This window comes from Erythrolamprus reginae, chromosome 4, assembly GCF_031021105.1.
Source record: "Erythrolamprus reginae isolate rEryReg1 chromosome 4, rEryReg1.hap1, whole genome shotgun sequence".
In the NCBI taxonomy this organism is placed as follows: domain Eukaryota; kingdom Metazoa; phylum Chordata; class Lepidosauria; order Squamata; family Dipsadidae; genus Erythrolamprus; species Erythrolamprus reginae.
In genome coordinates, this window is record NC_091953.1 from 53,451,408 (window position 1) to 53,472,502 (window position 21,095).

Sequence of the window (21,095 nt, forward strand, 5' to 3'; positions counted from 1 at the left end):
AATAGTAAAAGTTCTTCCAAAACTCTAATGTACTCCCCTGCATTTTCAGCTATTGTGAAGTTTCAGTTGTTTGCAAAGTTGTTTTGGTAGTGTAACATTCTTCACATGTTTGCATCTCAATAGTTTGATAGGATTTTTTTTTTACCATCCTTGGAGCATTGTTGGTCAACAAATTAGATTTTATTTATTGGATTATTAATTGTATTTTATTTAGGGACCTTTCAAATATGTATATTTCTAATACTTTATTCCACCATCTTGGCTTCCACTTTTAGTCAGGATCAGAAAGTTTTAGCCACCCACAGCAAAGATCAAGCTATAAGTTACTTCAATAATAAACTAAAAATCCAGCTTTATGTCTCTCAGTCATATAGAGCATTTTTTTTATCATATTTCCTTATTTGGCTTGGCTTAGCAAACTCCTTTCTTTCTTTCTTTCTTTCTTTCTTTCTTTCTTTCTTTCTATGTCAAGTTAAAAAGAGATTTTAAAAAAGATTCCCTTTTTAACTTGACTTTAAAAAGAATAAATACAAAAGGTCAGCTGTATGGAAGTTCCAATCCCTAGCGCAACGTAATGTAGTGAGCTCTTGTTACTTGTCCCAGCTTCTGCCAACCTAGTAGTTTGAAAGCATGCAAAAATGCAAATAGAAAAATAGGAACCAGCTTTGGTGGGAAGGTAATAGCGTTCCATGCACTTTTGGTGTTTAGTCATGCTGGCCATATGACCACAGAGATGTCTTCAGACAACACTGCCTCTTCAGCTTTGAAACAGAGATGACCACCACCTGCTAGAGTCGGGAATGATTAGCGCATATGTACGAGGGGAATCTTTACCTTAAAAAGAATAATAATCTTTGAAGGTGATTAAGAAGAGAACGGAAGCTCAAAAACTTTGGAAAGAGACTCATCATTGGATACAGAATATATTGAAATGGACTATTGAATTTAAACCAGAGATATTTTTTCTGGGCATCTTACCAGAGAATTTAAATAAAGAAGAAATATTTAACATATTGTGACAACAGCTAGAACAGTATATGCACAAAATTGAAAATTGAATAAGATACCAAACAAAAGAGAAATACTAGGGAAGATTTTAGAATGTGCTGAAATGAATAGACTTACTTTTAAACTTAAGGATAAAGAAGATTCTGACTATATAAAATCTGGGGGAAGTTTTATGAATGGATAGAAACTAAAATGGTTAAGAATTTTAAAATTATTTTTGAAGTGATATATGAAAATTAGAGACTAGGCAGGTGAAGACCCAGATGACGAAAAAAGGAATGGTGGCAGCACTAGATAGCAATACAACACAGACTTAAAAAGATTAAATTAGATAAAAGCTGAGGTGTGTTACCATATTTTTAAAAGGTTGGTGCTAGGGAATTAAGTAGATAAGGGAACTTTAAATGTATAGATGGATAGAAATATTAGTTCATGATTTCAAAATATTAATGTTTTTGATATTTAGTTAATTTTAAGTATTTGAGAAAAGAAGATAGAACTGTTTAAATGAAAAATGTAATTTGGGATGCTCCTTAAAATGTTTTACTTGAGATGGAAATGTTATATACTGTATTGTTAATTTTTGACATTGAAGCTGTTTTTTTTTTAACTGTTTCATGTCTATTTTATTGTATGGTCGAGAAAAATAAATAAAACTTTATAAACACACACACATACCCCCAAAAAAGAAAAGAAGACAAAGGAACAACTTACTGTCCATTTGAAAGGTGAATTTCAAAATGGAGGCTTCAACCATGAACAGATTACAGCAGACACACACCCATCCCGCTGTTTTTTGCATGCAAATGGCATCAGAGACACATTCCAGAAGCTGTTTTCTGGCTTACAGCTGTTTTTGGAGGGTTCCAATGGAAAGTTCTTTGACTTACCCTGATTGGGAGGGTCATAAAAACTGAAGGAATGCAAAGTTGGACAGCTACACCCCAGGGAAAATCCTTTAGAGATCTCTACCCAGGTATGTATTTTAGTTGGCTATCTTCCCCAAAACAAATTATCAACCATTCTGAATGGGAGGTGAGCGTATATATTCATAGATTTTCACGGGTACAGGCATGAAGGTCTTGGCATATTCGAGTTTCTTCCCATGTAAGTTTCAGAGATTCCTAGCAACGTTTCGACGAGGTCCCAATCGTCATCTTCAGGCTGGTGATTTTGGTTTTGTGCTAGGGTGAGCAAAGCACTAGTTCACCCTAGCACAAAGCCAAAAACACCAACCTGAAGATGAATGGGACCTCATCAAAACATCGCCAGAAATCTCTAAAACATAAACAGGAAGAAACCCAAATATGCCAAGACCTTCCCAATTCACATATCACCTTTTATGCAGCCCCACATACCATTTCTGACCACAAGTCCCTTTATAATCCTTCAGGTGCTCCTCCACCTGACCCTGGAATTGAAACTTCCTGCTGGTTTGGTTTTCTCTGCAAACTTCCCACAAGCAAAGTAAATGGCAAAGGGAGGGGTAAAGGAAATAAGGAAATGACAGAAAGAGAGGGAGGAAGAGAAGGAAGGTATGAGAGAGGAAAGAACTAGGAAAGGAAAGAAGGAGGGAGAAAGAAGATAATGAAAGAATGTCAGAGAGGGAGGGAGAGAAGAATGTTGATGTTCTTTACTAGCTTCCCACAATTAAACTCTAATGGCTAAGCCAGTAGAGAGTTGGAAGTTACTCCTGTTTCAACTGCTTTTTTTGCCCATCTAGATGATATTTTTTTCTGTTTAGGTAAGGAACTATCGCTTAAACAATGATCCAATAGGACATGACTTGTCTATTTTTTATAAAAACAGGGCTGTTTTTTTATACTAAGTGAAAATGTACCGGAAGCACTTTTAACAGTTCTACCACCAGAGGGCATACATAATACAGGATGATAAAAATTTAGTACTGATTTTGCTTGGATTTTTTTTTTAACAACTTTTCTTAGAAAAAGGAAAATACAGTGGTACCTCATCTTACGAACGCCTCTTCTAACGAACTTTTCAAGATACGAAGCCGGTGTTTAAGATTTTTTTGCCTCTTCCAAACTATTTTCACCTTACGAACCCAAGCAGCTGCTGCTGGGATGAAGGGATTTCTTTTTTCCCCCTTTTTTGAAGAAAGGGAGGGGCGGCTTGGAGGAGGAAACATTTTGCAGAGAACAACTTGCTTGCAAAGGAACTGAAAGGGTGTCTTTAAGAAAGAAAAGGAGGGAGGGGCAGCTTGGGGGAGGAAAATTTTTGCAGAGAACAACGTGCTTGCAAAGGAACTGAAACGGTGTCTTGAAGAAAGAAAAGGGAGGGGCGCCCCTTGCCTTTCTTCCTTCCCACTCACCCTTTAGCCTAGCCTTGCTTCTTCCACCCGCCCCCTTTAGCTGCTCCTCCCTGCCCTCTGTTCGCCTCCCTTCTAAAGTTTGGGATTTTCCTGAAGGATTTGCACGCATTATTTGCTTTTACATTGATTCCTATGGGAAACATTGTTTCATCTTACGAACTTTTCACCTTACGAACCTCCTCCTGGAACCAATTAAGTTCTCATGATGAGGTACCACTGTACTAGCATTATCTACAGTTGTGTAATAACTATACATTAATTCATTTTTATTTTACTTTTTCTTTCAATTTATAGTTCTAAATTGCCTACTTAATTGAAATATCAACTTTCACATTATTATTGAAAATTATAGAAATTGGGTTTTTTTTTCATACAGTGAGGAATATAATAACCAGGATTATGTAAAAGTAACCATTCTATATTTTTCCCATACCAAACAGGCCAATATTGTACAAAAAACATCTCAAATGCCACAAAACATTTTAATTTGAGGGGTTACATTCCAAAAGACATCCAGTTAGTGAAAGTCTGAATCAGTATTGTCCAAAGAAGGAATGGAAAGCTTCAGACGTTTTCTGGCTGGTTTGATCTGTACCTAATATGTATAATGTACCACTTATGGTTCATTTTGATAACAAATTGTTACTTTTTAATTGTTATACTTATTTATTTATTCGATTTTTATGCCGCCCTTCTCCTTAGACTTAGGGCTGCTTACAACGTTAGCAATAGCACTTTTTAACAGATCCAGCATATTGCCCCCACAATCCGGGTCCTCTTTTTACCCACCTCGGAAGGATGGAAGACTGAGTCAGCCTTGAGTCGGTGATGAGATTTGAACCCCAACTACTTCATAAAAGGATCAGAATCTGGCCTTAATATTGGTGCATACTGACTAGGCCTACCAAGTTCACCCTGCAAAAATACTGAAAAATCTTACTATTTTTTCAAGTCATCAGTGCAAAAGTGTTGCAGATCCTCTCATGGCTGCCATTGGCCAACAATGTGACTATGTAACTAATTTTATGTCACCGGAAAGGAAGAAACATTTCATAAGGTAGTTCATTTAACATTTTATATTTTTGATTTTGAATTAATTTTTTATTTTTTAATTCACATTTATTGAAAATGTTTTACATTTTAAGATATATATTGACATACTTATTGAATTTCAGTTTTTTAAGGAACAATTATTTTGGTTTTGTAACAATCTGCTCAGATTAGGGAAGAATTAATAGATATAGAAAGTAGAACATTTACTGTTCCATACTGTAGACTTCTAGCTTAAACAGCTTACTGCAAGGAAGTCACTGGGGCTCATAAAGCTTTAGGATTGAAACTCTGATTTAAAAGTTGCATAATTATTAAGCAACTTGAAGTACAATGGTACCTCGGTTCTCGACCACAATTCGTTCCTGAAGTGTGGTCGAGAACCGATTTGGTCGAGTACCGAATTAATTTATCCCATACAAAATAATGGAAATGGATTTAATTGGTTGCCAGCCACTGTTGACTTGCTGGGAACCAATTAAATCTATTTTCTTTATTTCCTATGGGATAAAAATCTGAAGAGCTCTACCGCTCCAAGCTGTAGGAAGGGTGGGGGTGGCTGCAATACTGGCAGCTTCGGGGGGGTTCCTTTCCTCAGTGCTTCATCTTGTTACCTGTAGGCAGCTGCACCAACTTTCTCAGCAGCAGCTTCCCTTCAAGGAGCAGCAGTGCTGGGAATGTCACATAATGAAAGGAAGCCTCTGGAACGGCGGCAACTTCTGAGATGGCTCCGGCGGCTTCTCTTCATCACGTGACGTTCCCGGCGCTGCTGCTCCTTGAAGGGAAGCCGCCGCCGCTGCCGCCGGGAAGGAAAAAGTTGGTGCAGCTGCCTGCAGGTAACAAGACGAAGCACTGAGGAAAGAAGCCTCCTGAAGCTGCTGGTATTGCAGCCGCCCCCACCCCTCCTGCAGCTTGGAACGGTTAGACTAAAGAGACTGGGAGGCTGTTAAGCGGGCGGCCAGAATGGGCGTGTCGGATTCCGACTACCATTCCGTCTCACCCCATCCATTCAGATCTTGTGGCAGCTGCTTTGCTACGTCGCCCTGGAACTCATTGGACTCAGCCCCCACCCCATGTTGCAGAGAGGGGGTGTAACATGCAGGAGGCATAGACATCAGCCATTTCGGATAATAAACAAAATTTTCTGTGGCTGTTCAGTATCCGAATTTTTGTTCAGATACCAAAGCAAATTTTTGCCGAAAATTTTGTTCAGTATCCGAAATGTACGAAAACCAAGGCGTTCGAGAACCGAGGTACCACTGTATATATTTTCATTTAATTTCTATAACTAGTTTAGTTTCTATTACTTTAGTGTATTGAGATTGTATCTCTTAACATTGACATGATAGCACTTTTTAGTGCTAAAATGTGTAGCAGAAACCCATTAAATCGCATCATTTGATATTCCAGTGCATGTGTACTTGTACACAAAAAGTAAATTCTTAATTTTCTAGACTAAGGAAAAAAGGAGTAACTTTTAAATAACAAATAAAGTCTTTAAATGTAATGGTAACATAAATTACTTATTTCAGCCATTCATGGGAAAGGAAGGAAGGTCAAACTGATAAAACCATCAGGGGAAAAACATGTGGCATGGTTACAATATTGGTTTTGTCACTTTGATGAAAGCCACAGCTACATTTATAAAATGCCTATCTGAATATTACAGCCACTGATTCTCATAAATAGAAATCACTTTAGCAAAACCACATTATTCATTTTCCTTTTAGCAGAAGAGGGGGAGGAATAAGCAGACGAATACAGGTAGAGTGAGGTAAGTGACTTGGGAAAAGGAAAGAGAAAGGGAAAAGTAAATTTACATGAGGCAAAAAGAGGCAATTGGGCAGAAAAGGAACGGAACCTTATTTAGCTTTTGAAACCTGGACAACATACAAATTAGTTAATTAGTTTCAAATTTCAAGTTTTATTGGATTTATATGCCGCCCCTCTCCGAAAACTCAGGGCAGCATATAAATTTGGTGCCCTCAAATTAATCTTTGGAAGTAACTCCTGACCACTATTTTGAGATGTCTGCTGGTTCTTTTGGCAAGATTTCGGAACATATTTACTATTGCCTTCTTAGGGCTGACAAGAGTGACTAGTTCAAAGCCACTTGCTCAAATTACAGTATGTTTTGTTGCAGTTAGCCGAATGTGTAGATTTTTATCTACATGTCAAGTCCTTTCTAAAGTTTTTGGATAGGCAGATACTGTTTGATGGTAGTCACAATAGGTAAACTGAAAATGGCTTTAGCAATTATTTTTTCAAAGATTAAGTGGATTGCATCCAGTGAGCCTATTACTATTCAGACTACCTTTGCTTTATTTTACCAGTTTCTCTACTTTTATTTTCAGATCTTTGTATTGCCCCCCTCCTCCTCAGCTTTCTATTCTATTTTGCTATCTCAAGTGTCCACTACCCGGAGTTTTTTTGTCTTTCTTAAAAACAATTGTTAAGGGTGGGAAGACTTTTTGAATGTTAAAGACTTGATCTATTTTGTGATCCCATCAGTTCTTGTTTGCAGGCAATTAATTATAAGTTACAGTACACTTGTGAATAGGCAGCAAACAAATTGAGAGAGATACAGTATGTAGTATTTCTTGGCAGATATTCCATTGTTGCTACTTTGTTACACATTCTAAAGTATTTTTCATTCTCATAATGTATGTATGTATAAGGGCATAAGTCACTTTTTCCAAGGCCATAATTTGGAACGATCATCAAGGACAGCCTGTATCATCAATGGAAAGATCATTTCTGAAACTCAAGCCAATGTTAAAAGTTGAGATCTGAGAAAAAACACACACTCATACATTGCTTATTTACAAAAAATAGATTTAACAGAATGTGATTCCTCAGTCAACTTTCAGCCTATGCAACTTTTGTTCCATGAATGTCAAGTATTTTTGTATTTTAGTGACAAAACATTTTGTTTGCAGAACATCTGGACCATAATCTAATATAGTGTTTAACAGTTTTATAGCTTCTATAAAGTTCACAAGTGACATAAAGTAATATGAACAACTCATTTGAGGCATTATGTGTTTTTAAAGGCATTTATTTTTTATAAACAATAGAAATTCACTTATAAAACTGAAATTGAGCTCTACTTATATTAACAAAGCCTGAACCATCATTTCAAAAGTAGGTTCTTGGCTCAAATTTGTGATGCTTGATATAATTATACTCTCTTAAAATTAAAGGTAATATTGTACAACTGCAGAGATGTCTTTGGGAACAAGCTTTTTTTAAAACAACTTCCACCATGAAAGGTAATTTACACTGACCTGAAAAAAGAGTAAACACCCATTACCAGGTAAAATGCTATTTATAATTCAAAACTTTTATAAAAAGATCTGGAAAAGTACCTAAAATATTTTCTTTTTTATAAAATTCAATAATAAAATATTGCTTGCAATAAATAAAAAATGGAGATGAATACTGGTGGTTCCATTATTTCTTAATACTTAAAATTGTATTTCACTTGTTGTCCCAGGTTATTTACAAGTGGTTAGAAGTATTAGTTAAATTAAGCTGAAATATTGATAATTGGTGACAAAGGAAAATATTTATTAGGTTGGAAAAATGTTTAGAATTTTTGGCATTCCTCCAAAAATACTGCCAATAGAGATGGTAATCATATCATGTTTGGGCAATGTGTGTGCATGCACATAACCAATGTGGAAAGCTCTTAAACATCCATGTTTTTAAGACATGGTGCCCCATTGTACCATGAAGCAATGGATTCACACAGTTCAATAATGGAAATGAGTATATGAAATGAAAATGCTATCAATCTTTATTTTTGTTTTTAAAAACACAAATATGTTGCTACCTTGTGTACGCACAAGCGTAATTCCCGCCCCCCCCAAAATACTGCTCAAATGTGCAAGTTTTTCCCCAAAGTCTAATTCATAGAGAAGCAAAAGTAAAAAATGCAAGTTTGCCATAGCTATATGGATACATTGGATTTCATGGCTGCCCGTCCCATCTGTAAGCATGGCAGTTTTGAACAGTTCTTTAGCAGCTGTTCAATAGCAATATGACGGACATTAAGCTCAGAAGCTAAGGAGTCTTTTTCTTGTACTTGCTTCGTTAACTCTTCAAACACATCTGAAATCAATAATGATGGCATGTTAGCCTATAACATCAAATAGTTATACTAATTAAGAGTTGCAACAATGTACTTTCATTTATGAGATAGCTAAAAACAAATTTTAAAATGTGAATTGTAGCTGTACCTCAACATAAATGTGCCATGGAATGTGGCAATTTGGGACCATTTTAATAATCTGTCCTAACTAAGGTATCTGAACTGATTGAAAATCTTCCCCAAAGTTCTGCTTGCTATTCTATCCTGGGCTTATGCAGATTGAAAACAAAGGCATTGATATTTTAAGTCAACCTTTTTATATAGAAAGCATCATTTATACAAGCCAAATTCATGCATGTGAGTTCATCTTGGCAGCTTCCCAGTGAGCGGAGTTAACAGGTAACAGTGCAGCATCTAGGCTGATGTCGAAGATCAAACCTAATTGCGTATTCCTTTATGACAGTGGTTCTCAACCTTTCTAACGCCACGACCCCTTAATACACAAGTTCCTCATCTTGTGACCCCCAACTATAAGTTTAGCGCAAATTCTTCCAACAGATCTTTAAGCTGATTGGCAAGAGGTCAGAGGGACACCCCCCCTGTAAATGCCTGATTGGTTGGATTGTAAAAATACGTTCCGAGATGCCAGAATAGAAGCTTTAGTTGCTAACACCATTGGAAATTTGTCTTTTCCCATGGTCTTAGGCGACCCCTGTGAAATGGTCGTTTGACCCCCAAAGGGGTCCCGACCCCAAGGTTGAGAACCACTGCTTTATGAGATAAAGTGTCTCCAGTTTCACTGACTTACATTTTTCTCTCTGCAGACAGGGCACTTTTACTCCAAGGATTTTAACTGAGAAATAACAGTGGGCAAGCGTAACTTGGAAGGAACTCCAAACATCAACTGGCTCTATTACAAATGTTGAAACTCCACCCCGAATTTCCCAATACCTATGGGGAGTGGTCAACAATTCCCTAGAGTTAACTAACCACAGACTACTTCTTTTTCCCATACAAGTATTCTTGTTTTTATCTTAGTCTTCTAAAACGGGTATCTAACAAAGGCTCGTTCTTCCTCCTCCTCCAAGTCAGACTCTATTGTCATTGGCATATCTGCCACCTCTGGTGGTCTTTCAAGTTCATCCAGGTCTATTTCTCCCTCACTCCCACTCTCTGCATCAGCTGGCAAAACCACTGGCCCAGTGTATCAAGATGGGCGTGGCTTATCCTCCTCACAATCTATCATTACCAGAGTTGCCCGAGGACCACTCATAACACTTGCTATATGTAATTGAAGAACTCAGAAATCTGGGTTTTAAAGAATGAGACTGCATCAAAAAAAGGTGAAATATACACACACATTCAATAAATATTCACACAGGGACAGTCTTTCGGTGGTTGTTAGCTTTCTAAATTGTCTTTGTAAGTAGGACATGATACTGTTCAACTAAATGACAGAAAATATTTCCATTGGTTCTCTCATACCTTCCTCAGAATGAGAAACTCTAATTTAGGTATGTCAGTTCACTATTTATCCTTGCTCATCCTGAGATGATCAAAGTATTGTACTGCATTATTTATAAGACTGACTTTAGAACCACATTTTCCTTATGGAAAATGTGAATCTCTTATGCTTTACCAGTTAATCAGTTTTAATCCATTTAGAAAGGAGCATCACAATGGCACAAACTCCCATTAACCTATTTGTACCTCTTGGAGACAATACAACAATACAATCCATTCTTGCTACAATATTTTTATCCTAAGATAAAATACAGGAAATAGTATAAGGGCAGACTAGATGGACCATGGGGTCTTTTTCTGCCCTCAATCTTGTATGTTTCTAAGATGCATAACATGCTAAAATAGCAAGGTTACTGACATAGAGAATCATAGGACTGGAAAGGATAAATAACCAATATTTCCTAAAAACTTCCAGCGATGGAGGTTTGACAATGACATTTTAAAAATCAAACTCTATACATTTCTATTGAATTAGACCTTTTTCACCTCCTAAAACATAGCCTTAAAATTTGGTTTCTGACTGGAAAAAATTCTTTCATGCATTTTTAAAAAATGATGATAAAGGCATGTATCTCAAACATTCCTATTCCAATTAGCTTCTTTATATTTATATATACAAACTTTCCTACAAATTTCACTACCATGAAAAAACTACTATTTTTTCTGACAGATAAATAAGCAACAATTGAATAGTCACAGTAAGTTTCCAGGTACTTTCAGATCTGACTTCTCTAATCAGAATCTGAACTGCTTAACGAGTCTTTGGAGAGGGGTGGCATACAAATCTAATAAATTATTATTATTATTATTACCTTATACGAGTGCTGGAAAAGATGTGCAATGTAAAGAATGCTGGGGCCTAGATAATGTTTTTGTTTTTATTTCCATTTGATATGTATCCCTTAAATTTGACTGTTACCCATAATTACTGTGGGAGCAAAAGAAACATTGCTACAGAACATATAGCAAATAAGCCACCCAGAGTCACTTTATTGATGACAGGAATGGCATATACTGTACATATATACACATACATAACATAAATCTTTTTAGGGATATAAAATAGGAAAATACAGGCTTATTAAATGCATTAATCAGCAAATATTAAAATGTATCTCACCATGGATTTGCTTGAGTAGTTTCCCATTCAGTTGCTCAACTTCTATCAGAGGCATCATATTCACTGTATGAATTGAAGACAAAGTAAATTGTTAATGAGAGTATATAAATAGGAAACAATGCTTTAATGCACCAGCCTGAAGATGACGAGTGGGACCTCGTCGAAACGTTGCCAGAAATTTCTGAATCTTACACGGGAAGAAACCCAAATATGTCAAGATCGTAAATATCTATGAAAACAAATATATATATATCTCCATCCCTCCCTGGCCCACTCACCTGCTTTAAGAGATTGGCTGACCCATCTGCCAAATGACAATAAATGTCACCTTGCTCTCTAATGTTAATCCCTTCAAACTCTGTTCTTCAGAATAAATTGAGCAGGGGGTTGGATTAGAACACCTCCAAAGTCCCTTCCAACTCTGTTATTCTGAATATGTTGAGCAGGGGGTTTGACTATAAGACCTCCAAGGTTCCTTCCAATTCTGTAATTCTAAATTAAAATTGAGCAGGGGATTGCACTACAAGACTTCCAAGATTGAGCCACAGTAATGCGTGGCCAGGCACGTGAGTTATAATTAAAATTACTAAAAGTACTAACATCTATTTTAATATACAATGCAATATATGTGAATAAAAGCTGTTTTTGCAATTTTTCAACTATTAAAATGATTCATCCAACTTTTATCCAAATAATTTTTACACTTTGAAATAATAACTATTATCATATTGCAGATCTGCCCTGAAAAGAGATTTAACAAAATTATAGGGCTGTTTTTGAAGGCTCCAGAAGAATTCATCAATTTAAAGTCCTTCCTAGCTGACCTAGGATTGCTATAAGCCTTACATTATATTCTTGAAGTAGATAGATGGACTGGTATATATTTAGTCAACAATGCAAATACTGTATACATTTGCATAATCAAAACAAATAGTGCTCCTTTAATGGAACTTATATTGTTGAAGGCAAATGTAGATCACATTAACAAAGCACAAAATAAAACAGTTGTAGATTTATATACTAGTTTTAAATTAGTATGAACTCCAAGTAGTTTTTTTAATTAAGAGAGGGCATGTTATTTAGTATACAGTATTTCACAATTTAAAAATGTTTCTTTAGGCGAGGACTAGTTGACAAACACTATTGCTGGATTGAAATTGCAATAATTAAAGTTATGCACCAACTGAACATTTACTTTTTTCAATGCTTATAAGTTAGATTTTTATTTTTCAAGTACTACAAAGTTTATATATACAAACAGGTTTATAAATTACCGTACTTCTTGGACTTACACTGCTCTCTGCTGTATTGGGGAAATCTTCGTATACAAGCATCTGGATCTTTTTTGGTTTTTCCCAATTCCGATGACTGATTGTGACTAGACCATAATGAATTATTACAACAAAATGATGCACTTCTTTGTTGCAACATGTCAAATCTAAAATCACTGGGTTTTCTTGATTCTAGAATACTCTGTGAACAGTTTGTAATATTCCCAGAGCTTTCATTAATCCATTTTGCAGAATATTTAGGGACTTGGGAATCAAACTGTGGAAGTAACTTTCTTTCTCTCTGATGTCTAAAACTAAAAATCCGATGCTGTGGTGGTTTCGAACCTTCTGAATCCAAATCCTTATCTTTATTTTGTGCATACTGTATAATCGAGTTAATTTTTTTGCTCAAAATGTTTTTCACTTCTGCATATGTACTTTTGGACAATTTTGATTGTGGGCAACTCTGGTTTGCTATTAAGTGGAATTTCTCAAAGCAGTCTCTATGTCCCCTTAATGATCTTGTATGCAGAAGATCAGACTTTGGTATTCCTAAGAAAGGGAAAAAATAAGTAGTATAATTCCATGAATAATACTAAATTATAGACTAAAAGTAATACACACACCATGTATGTGTGTATATAAAATGTAATCAATTCATTGTTTCATTAGTTTCATAATAAATTAATTCCATTATCTCACAGCAGTGTTAATGATTTGTCTCTTGGAAATTTGGAAATAGGCTGCAGATATGGCTAGCTACAGATAGTTCTCAACTTACGACAATTGAGCACAGAATTTCTGTTTCTAAGCAAGACAGTTAAGTGAATTTTGCCCAATTTTACATTAATTTTTTGCTACAGTTGTTAAGTGAATCATGGATAATAGTAACAAGGTTGTTAACGGAGTCTGGCTTACCCATTGAGTATGCTAGTTAAAAGGTCACAAAGTGTAATCACATAACCCCAAGACATTGCAACCATCATGAATATGAGTCATTGGCAAACATCTGAATTTTGATCACATGACCATGGGGATGCTACAACAGTCGTGTGAAATATGGTCATAAATCATTTTTTTCCAAGCGCCATTGTGACTTTGAATGGTCACCAAATGTACATGTACTAGATTTCAAGATCATGAAATTTGAAGTAGCTTTCTCTATAATAGACTTTTTTTCAAAAAAAATAAATCTAAAAACATAGTATGCAGCTCCTATTTCCCCTCTTCAGCAATGTTTATGCAACTGCAAATGAATCTGAATTCTTTTCATTTGAAAGAATATGCAGGTTTTTTTCCATTGGATATGGATGTTATATCTTTTATTTAGTGTTTTGCGAATAATAGAACTATATTTTTCAACTTCATATTTGTTTTAAATCTGACCTTCCTGAGAACGAAAAGTGACCTAAATGTAGATTCTCTTAATATAAACCCCCACAAGTGTTACAGCAGAGAGGTAGGCTGAATTGAAACCCACAAAGTAGCTGTTTGAGCAAGTATTACCAAATGAACTACTGTGGCTAAGTTTATGAATATAATCTAAACATCAAATAAAAAACTGGATAAATCTGTATTTTGGTAACACTAATGTCCAATACCATTTTTTTTGCAAATGTTTAAGCATGTAAGGGAGTGCCCGAAGTAGTAACTAACACCATTCTAAATACATTTGAATTTAAAGTAATGATTATATATGTATTATCAAGAGCATTTAATTCTGTCACTCGCTGAATCTCAATGTATTCTTTACAAATGTATTGAAAAGAGAAACAGTGTGCCAACTATTCAGTCTTACAGGATTCTGTATCTTCTTAGCACTATGATTAATGATCTTAGCACAGATATTAGTGTTGGCATAATAACTTTTAGTATCTGTGTGGCTACATTATTTCATGTGAGTAATATCATAAACTTGGGATCCTTTAATTTATGAATCTTGAAAAAGCAGAAACTTAAAATTATCTCTGTTCATAAATAACAAATGGAAGTGACATGCACCCTGTTTTGTAATATGGAATTTTTCTAGTGAACAAATTACTTTCAAAGCACAATTTATCACAAAATTCTTATGATGCTTGAAATTGTTGCTGGTTTTCTGAATAAAGTTTCATAATTTTCATCTCCTAGAGGATTAATAAAAATAATGTGTCTATTTTATTCACTACTGCAAGACAATTGATAGTTGTTTTGTTCAAACATGCAAATTTCTCAAAAAAATGCAAGAAAAGCATTATTTCATTGAGAAAACTAAGGAACCATAATTTAGGATATAGAAAACTTTAAATATATTTAAAATCTAAGGGGAAATTTTTAACTAACTGGTAAAACGATGTTATCAAATTAGAAAATGACATAAGTAACTATATATGGGGAAATGTTAGGTTCCCCCCTCCCCTCCACTCTTTGAGTCCAACCTGTTTCATGGTAAATATATACATAAATCCTGCAATTTTCTTGACAAAAGTTTTTCAATTGGGTTGTCATTACTTTCTTCCTTTAACTAAGAGTGAATGACTGGTCCAAAGTTATCCAACTAGGTCCATACCTAATGCAGGATCAGAACTCAAGTTTCTCACGCCTAGTCCACAGCCTTAACTATTAAACCAAACAGGCTTCAAAGATAAGTTCATAAATTCACAACATCCTAATGCATATTATAAATATGAGTTACATTTTAGTGATCTTTTAAAATTTATTTGCAGAATAGTTCAGAAATAGATGAACTGGAGCCTTTTTACAGAGAGTTTTACTATGTGATTTATATCTCTGAAAAATCAAAGTTCTAAACTAGAAACAAACTTTACAAAACAAACAAACTCATCTTTCCACTCACGGATCGATGTTAGCAAAACAGGAAGATATTTATAAGATACTATCATAACTAATCTGGAAATTGAAAGGCTTTTTTTTGTTCAAGTTAGATATTTTTTCCAGATGTCTGAAATTAAGATGACACTTACCTTCAATGCTTAGCTCGAAACAAATGTGGCAGAAGGAAAGGGTCTCTCTTTCTGTTCCTAACTTGCATACGCCGCAAACATTATCATCATTTAAATCAATGTTAACAAATTGCTCTTCAGTCATAATGCCCCTAAAAGAGAAAAGTTTAATAATCTATTGTTATTGTTACTCACAATGTGAATATTAGCTTCCAACGCAAGATTTGACAAGCGAGTCAGAAAAACCAGAAAAAACACTGTTTTAATTAAAATAGTTTAGTAACCTTTAGTAAACTGTCGGAGCAACAGAAGCAGCGAAAAGCGACAGCAGCAAATCTAAGCTTAAACCTGGCCTCCCAGCATGGGGGAAATCCTGACTTTGCCTGCTTCCGGACTATACCATTGTTGGCCAGGAAGGGGTGGAAATCTAGGAGATGGAGAAAGCTTCGCACCACCACCACCACCTCTCCAACCCTCTTTCCCTCCTTCTTTTCTTGTTTCTCTCTAGAAAATGGGACTTGTCTACAATAATATTTACTTTCCTCTCCTTCTGATTCGGCAGCACGGTAAAGTCACAATTCTGCCCCTCCCTCCCCACGGTGTAAGGAAAACACGATCGTCAGACCCAGACAAGTAGCAACCAGTCCTGCAAGCTATAGATGTACTCCGGCAGAGTTACGCATTTCCTGTTGAGAAGTTTTTTTCTCTCTCTCCCAGTCTTCGGAAGTGAAATTTGGGGTACGATACTAGAAGATAATAAAGGATGATTGGGAACTTCAAGATTTGTCAGATATTACTATAGTTAAGCTTATTTTCCCCTCAAAGCTCAACAATAAATTTTAGCAAAAAAGGGGCTTACTTGTTCATTTAAATAATTGTTGCTTATATCCTAAGATTTTTATTAATATTGATTGTTTCTTCATTGCTTATTTGACCCCTATGACAAGGAATTTGTCTTTGGTGCATATGCTCTCAGTGTACATAAAAAGACAAGATACATTCGTCAAGAATCATAAAGTGCAACCCTTAATGATAGTCATAGGGTAAAAAATAAGCAATCAAATCATACTGGAAAACAATATAAATCATAGGAATACAAGCAACAAAGTTATTCATGCAGTCATAAGTAGGAGGAGATGGGTGATAGGAATGAGAAGATTAATAGTAATAGTAATACATTTTAACCACAATTTTTGTATACATCTCAAGATTGTTAATTTCATTTTGGATGTTTGGAAAATCAATTTCCTTGTGCTGGTTAATGACTACAATGAATTTATATATCTTTAATTTATAATTCTAATTTAAATGTAATTCTGTGTAGATATTTTCAAATAAACGACCTGCATCTTTAACCCTGTTTATAGTTACTTCCTACTAACTATAGGAACTATAGTTCATGTGCAGTGGCATCAATGGTTATGCAGCAACCAGGAAGTGGAATTTATTCTATTGGCAGGGTGGATGATTCTGTAGAGGACCAGGAACTTCATGCATAGGTCAGCACAGCTCAAACGACCATCATCATGTTCTCCGTTATGTACAGTATTTCTATTAAAAGCAGTGCTACAGATCATGGAGAAAGTTCAGCCATGAATAATATAGACTCTGATGCTATAGCTGCTCCTTTTGCTTGCCTTCAGCCTTTCAGAAATCCTGACCAGCTTCTAAGTACATGAAGGCAGAAACTAAATGTGTAACCTTTAACCTTAGACTATCTACAATTGACCTCTCCCCTTTCTAAGAGATCTGGAAGGAGCATGCATAAGTGCACCATGTACCTACCGTCCCTGTCCTACTGTTCTATTGTCTTCTATCATTACTTTTTATCATTACTTATCCAATGTTTTATTTGTACAAATACCATCCTATAATTCTTTGACAAATACATAAATAAATAAAATAAAATAAACTCACTTACATGGGCTATCCCAAGTTGTGACATGCATTCAAGACTGCTATGGATAATGCTGCATCCAATATTTAAGTGTGCGAGTGCATCTAGGGCCAAGAAATACTTCCTTACTTCATGTACTTCATCTAGTAAATCTTGTAAATATGTATGATTAAAATAATTGTTTTAAATAATGAAATTATTTTAATATGAAAATATGGTATATGTATTCAATACTTTATTGACTGGTCACCCACAGGATCAATCTGCCTGTGGGGGAGGTGGGTGGCAAAAAAAATTAAATTAAATTAATTAATTAATTAAATCTGATTTTAAAATACGTTAAAAAGTGCACTGCTTGGATATCAGTCAAAAGCATTTATACTACAGCATTCCTGCAGAGAGTTGCCACCAACCCTATATGAAACTTTGCAGTGGCATGGTTGGTGACAGACCATGAGCCTCACCAATCAATCAATCAATCAATCAATCAATACTTTATTGTCATTGTATGTATATACACAGTATATCCATGCAACTAGAGCACAATCAGAACATACAATCCAGGTGACGGTATAACAAGGACTAGATATGGGACCAGTAAGATGGTGAGCAACAGGGAGAGCCATGGGTTGAGCATGCAAGGAAAACAAAGGCATCTAAAATAAGAAATTACTCACTTGACTCAGTTTTATAAGAATCAACAAACACAACCTAAATATAATTAATAACAATCTATTCTGATTACATGCAAACAATACTGCAAATGTTTGCATCTCTTAATTCCTGTATTCAAGTACCCTATATCAGTGATTTTCAACCTTTTTTGAGCCGCGGCACATTTTTTACATTTACGAAACCCTGGGGCACATTGAGTGGGGCGGGGGGGAGGGCTAAAAAAAGTTTGGACAAAAAAATTCTCTCTCTTCCTCCCTTTCGCTCTATTTCTCTCTCCCTCTTTCTCTCCCTTCCTTCCTCTTTCTTTCTCTCTCTCCATCCCTCTTTCTTTCTCTTCCTTCCTCTCTTTTTTGCTCTCTTTCTCTCTCTCTCCCTCCCTACCTCCCTCTATGTCTTTCTCTCTCTCTCTCCTTCCCTCCCTCTCTTTCTCTCTATCTCCTTCCCTCCCTCTCTTCCTCTCTCTTTCTTTCTTTCTCTCTCTTCCTCTCTCTTGCTTTCTTTCTTTTGTTCTCTCTCTCTCTCTCTTTCTCTCTCTCTCTCTTGTTCTCTTTCTCTCTCTCTTTCTTTCTTTCTCTCTCTCTCTCTTGTTCTCTTTCTTTCTCTCTCTCTCTCTTTCTCTCTCTCTCTCTCTCTTCCTTTCTTTCTCTTTCTTTCTCTGTCTCTTGCTTTATTTCTCTCTCTGAGCTTCGCGGCACACCTGACCATGTCTCACGGCACACTATGTGCCGCGGCACACTGGTTGAAAAACACTGCCCTATATGACCTTGATGACACTACCCTTGGCACCAGTCAGGCTTAATATCTCCTCAGATCTTATGGTTCATTTAATAAAAAGCAAACAGTAGTATAGCATGCTGCAAGAGTAATAAAATGGCAACTAATATTATTGCAAAATGATACACTGCTGAATTTACAAACATCTTAGAGGTATAGAAAATGAGAAACAAGCTATTCTTAATACTACAGTAATTGGGTAAAAAACCAAAGGTGCTTTTTCAAGAGGCAAGTGGGCTCACTGTTTTTTCTTTGAAGACTTTCATTTCTCATAGGAGAAGCCAAATGTCTTCAAAGAGAAACCAGACCTGGATGACTGAGAATCTCCACAAATAAGGTAAGGAGAGCCATGCTAATTTGCTACTTACTAGAATGTTGACTTGGACTTACAAATACTGTAATAGATTAGCTTTTGAGGAATAAAAACTTGACATGAGACAAGCTAATAATAATAATAATAATAATAATAACAACAACAACAACAACAACAACAACAACATGGCATTGGACCAGAATATCTCCAAGACCATCTTCTGCCGCACAAATCCCAGCGACCAGTTAGGTCCCACAGAGTCGGCCTTCTCTGGGTCCTGTCGACGAAACAATGTCGTCTGGTGGGATCCAGGGAAAGAGCCTTCTCTGTGGCGGCCCCGACCCTCTGGAATCAACTCCCCCCAGAGATTAGGATTGCCCCCACCCTTCTTGCCTTTCTCAAACTCCTTAAAACCCACCTTTGTCGTCAGGCATGGGGAAATTGATTCCCCTGGACCGTTTCGTTTTATGTATGGTTTGTATGAGATGTATGATTGCTTTTTATATTAAGGGTTTTAAACTGCTTTAACTATTGGATTTGTACTGTTTTGTTGTTGTGAGCCACTCCAAATCTCCGGAGAGGGGCGGCATACAAATGTAATAAATAATAATAACAACAACAACAACAGAGTTGGAAGGGACCTTGGAGATCTTCTAGTGATCTAGTCCAACCCCCTGCTTAGGCAGGAAAACCTACACTACTTCAGACAGACAACATCCACTTAAAAACTTCCAGTGTTGGGGCATTCACAACTTCTGGAGGCAAGCTGTTCCACTGATTAACTGTTCTGACTCACAAAATTTCTCCTTAATTCTAAATTACTTCTTGTTTAGTTTCCACTATTGCTTCTTGTTCTACCCTCAGGTGTTTTGGAGAATAGGTTGATAACTTTTAAAAAGATAACTTTTTAAAAGCCACGGAAAAGAGGAGTGATTAATTGTTGTTAGTATTGAGGTTTAAACAGTTTATATTTACATTTATACTGCATATCGTACCTTTTTTTCCCAGAAGCTCAAACTAATTTGCGGAGCACTCTTGCCCGTTTTTTTCTTGCCTGAGTCCTTCGGGGTTGGGCGGCATAGAAATTAAATTAAATAAATAAAATAAATATTCCCCCCCCCCCCCAATCTTGTCGCGTAGAATGGAGTGAGGCGGAGCCGCTGCCTCAATACTATATTTTGTATCAAATTCTATTACGATACTATATTAATATGGATTGTGGGTTGGCAATGAAAAAAATATTCCTTAAACAGAATGAAAGCATAATTAAACTCTTTCATGTGTTTTTGCCGCATCTAAAACTCTGGGGGTTTTCCAGGGCTTTTTATTGAGCAGTTTCCATTTCAGCCACAAGTGATTCGGGTTACTAAGGGGAATTTTACTGAAGACCATAATTAAGTCGACTTCTTTCTATTGTTATCTCTGCTGTTTAGGAGCAATTGTAGACGTGATCTTCAGCTTACCCTGACGAACTAGGAGGAAGGCGATTAAAGTTCCTGTTTGTCAGTAGTTTTCCGTGACGTCACTGACAGTTACAGACTTGCAAGCTCCCTTTTTAAAATGTGTTCTGAAAGCGGATTATTGGGCAATCGAGTTGAGAGGGGGTAATTTCAATTTGTGACGTGAGTGCTTAGTTCTGGACAACCACAAAGAAATGTGCAGTTTTGCATGCAAACCCTTATGCTGCGCCGCCTACACCTAGGCATGCGATCACAGATAGTTGATAAATCTTCAGGAGACAGAAAATGTGGAAAGTTTGTTTATTTGTTTGTGGGGGAGAACATATCCAAACATATCGTCCTTCTCTTCTTTCCCCCACAACAACAACGACGCTGTGAAGGGGTTGGGCTGAGAAAGAGACATTAATTTTACTTCTAATAGTGCTGGGATTCAGAGCAAGCCAATTAAAATGATTTGAAGGCACTTAAGGAATAGTATAAGGTCGCCTGCTACGGGATTAACTCAATTTTCAGAGATCAGAGGTATTTTATGGAATAGTCTTTTCAACAATGTTTCTCCCACAATCTGAAAAATTATGTTCTTTCAACTAGAGCTTGATTGTAAAAATATGGAACTTATTACTGGACTTCCTAGGG

The 21,095-nt window shown here is 36.1% G+C and overlaps 1 protein-coding gene across 3 annotated transcripts; it reads right to left on the reverse strand.

The window, feature by feature from the left end:
• Positions 1 to 7,432: 7,432 nt before the first annotated feature.
• C4H21orf91 (chromosome 4 C21orf91 homolog) lies at positions 7,433 to 20,499 on the reverse strand. 3 transcript variants are annotated; one of them, XM_070750280.1, is made up of 5 exons: positions 20,463 to 20,499; positions 15,362 to 15,492; positions 12,420 to 12,950; positions 11,128 to 11,190; positions 7,433 to 8,503 (listed from the first exon to the last, which is right to left on the reverse strand). In XM_070750280.1, exons 2-5 carry the CDS (start codon positions 15,483 to 15,485, stop codon positions 8,343 to 8,345), a joined length of 879 nt encoding a protein of 292 aa, XP_070606381.1. In that variant the 5' UTR covers positions 15,486 to 15,492; positions 20,463 to 20,499; the 3' UTR covers positions 7,433 to 8,342. The 3 variants fall into 3 exon arrangements, with proteins under 3 accessions (XP_070606381.1, XP_070606380.1, XP_070606379.1); XM_070750279.1 differs by lacking the exon at positions 20,463 to 20,499 and adding an exon at positions 15,879 to 15,999; XM_070750278.1 differs by lacking the exon at positions 20,463 to 20,499 and adding an exon at positions 15,625 to 15,885.
• Positions 20,500 to 21,095: the final 596 nt, after the last annotated feature.

What these genes read in the sequence shown, in the direction of transcription:
- C4H21orf91 (XM_070750280.1), bottom strand. Translation starts at nt 15,485, where the DNA reads ATGACTGAAGAGCAATTTGTTAACATTGATTTAAATGATGATAATGTT. An exon ending in CCAATACAGCAGAGAGCAGT is followed by an intron (nt 11,191 to 12,419) that starts GTAAGTCCAAGA and finishes CAATTCATACAG; the next exon opens with TGAATATGATGCCTCTGATA. An exon ending in ACTACTCAAGCAAATCCATG is followed by an intron (nt 8,504 to 11,127) that starts GTGAGATACATT and finishes TATTGATTTCAG; the next exon opens with ATGTGTTTGAAGAGTTAACG.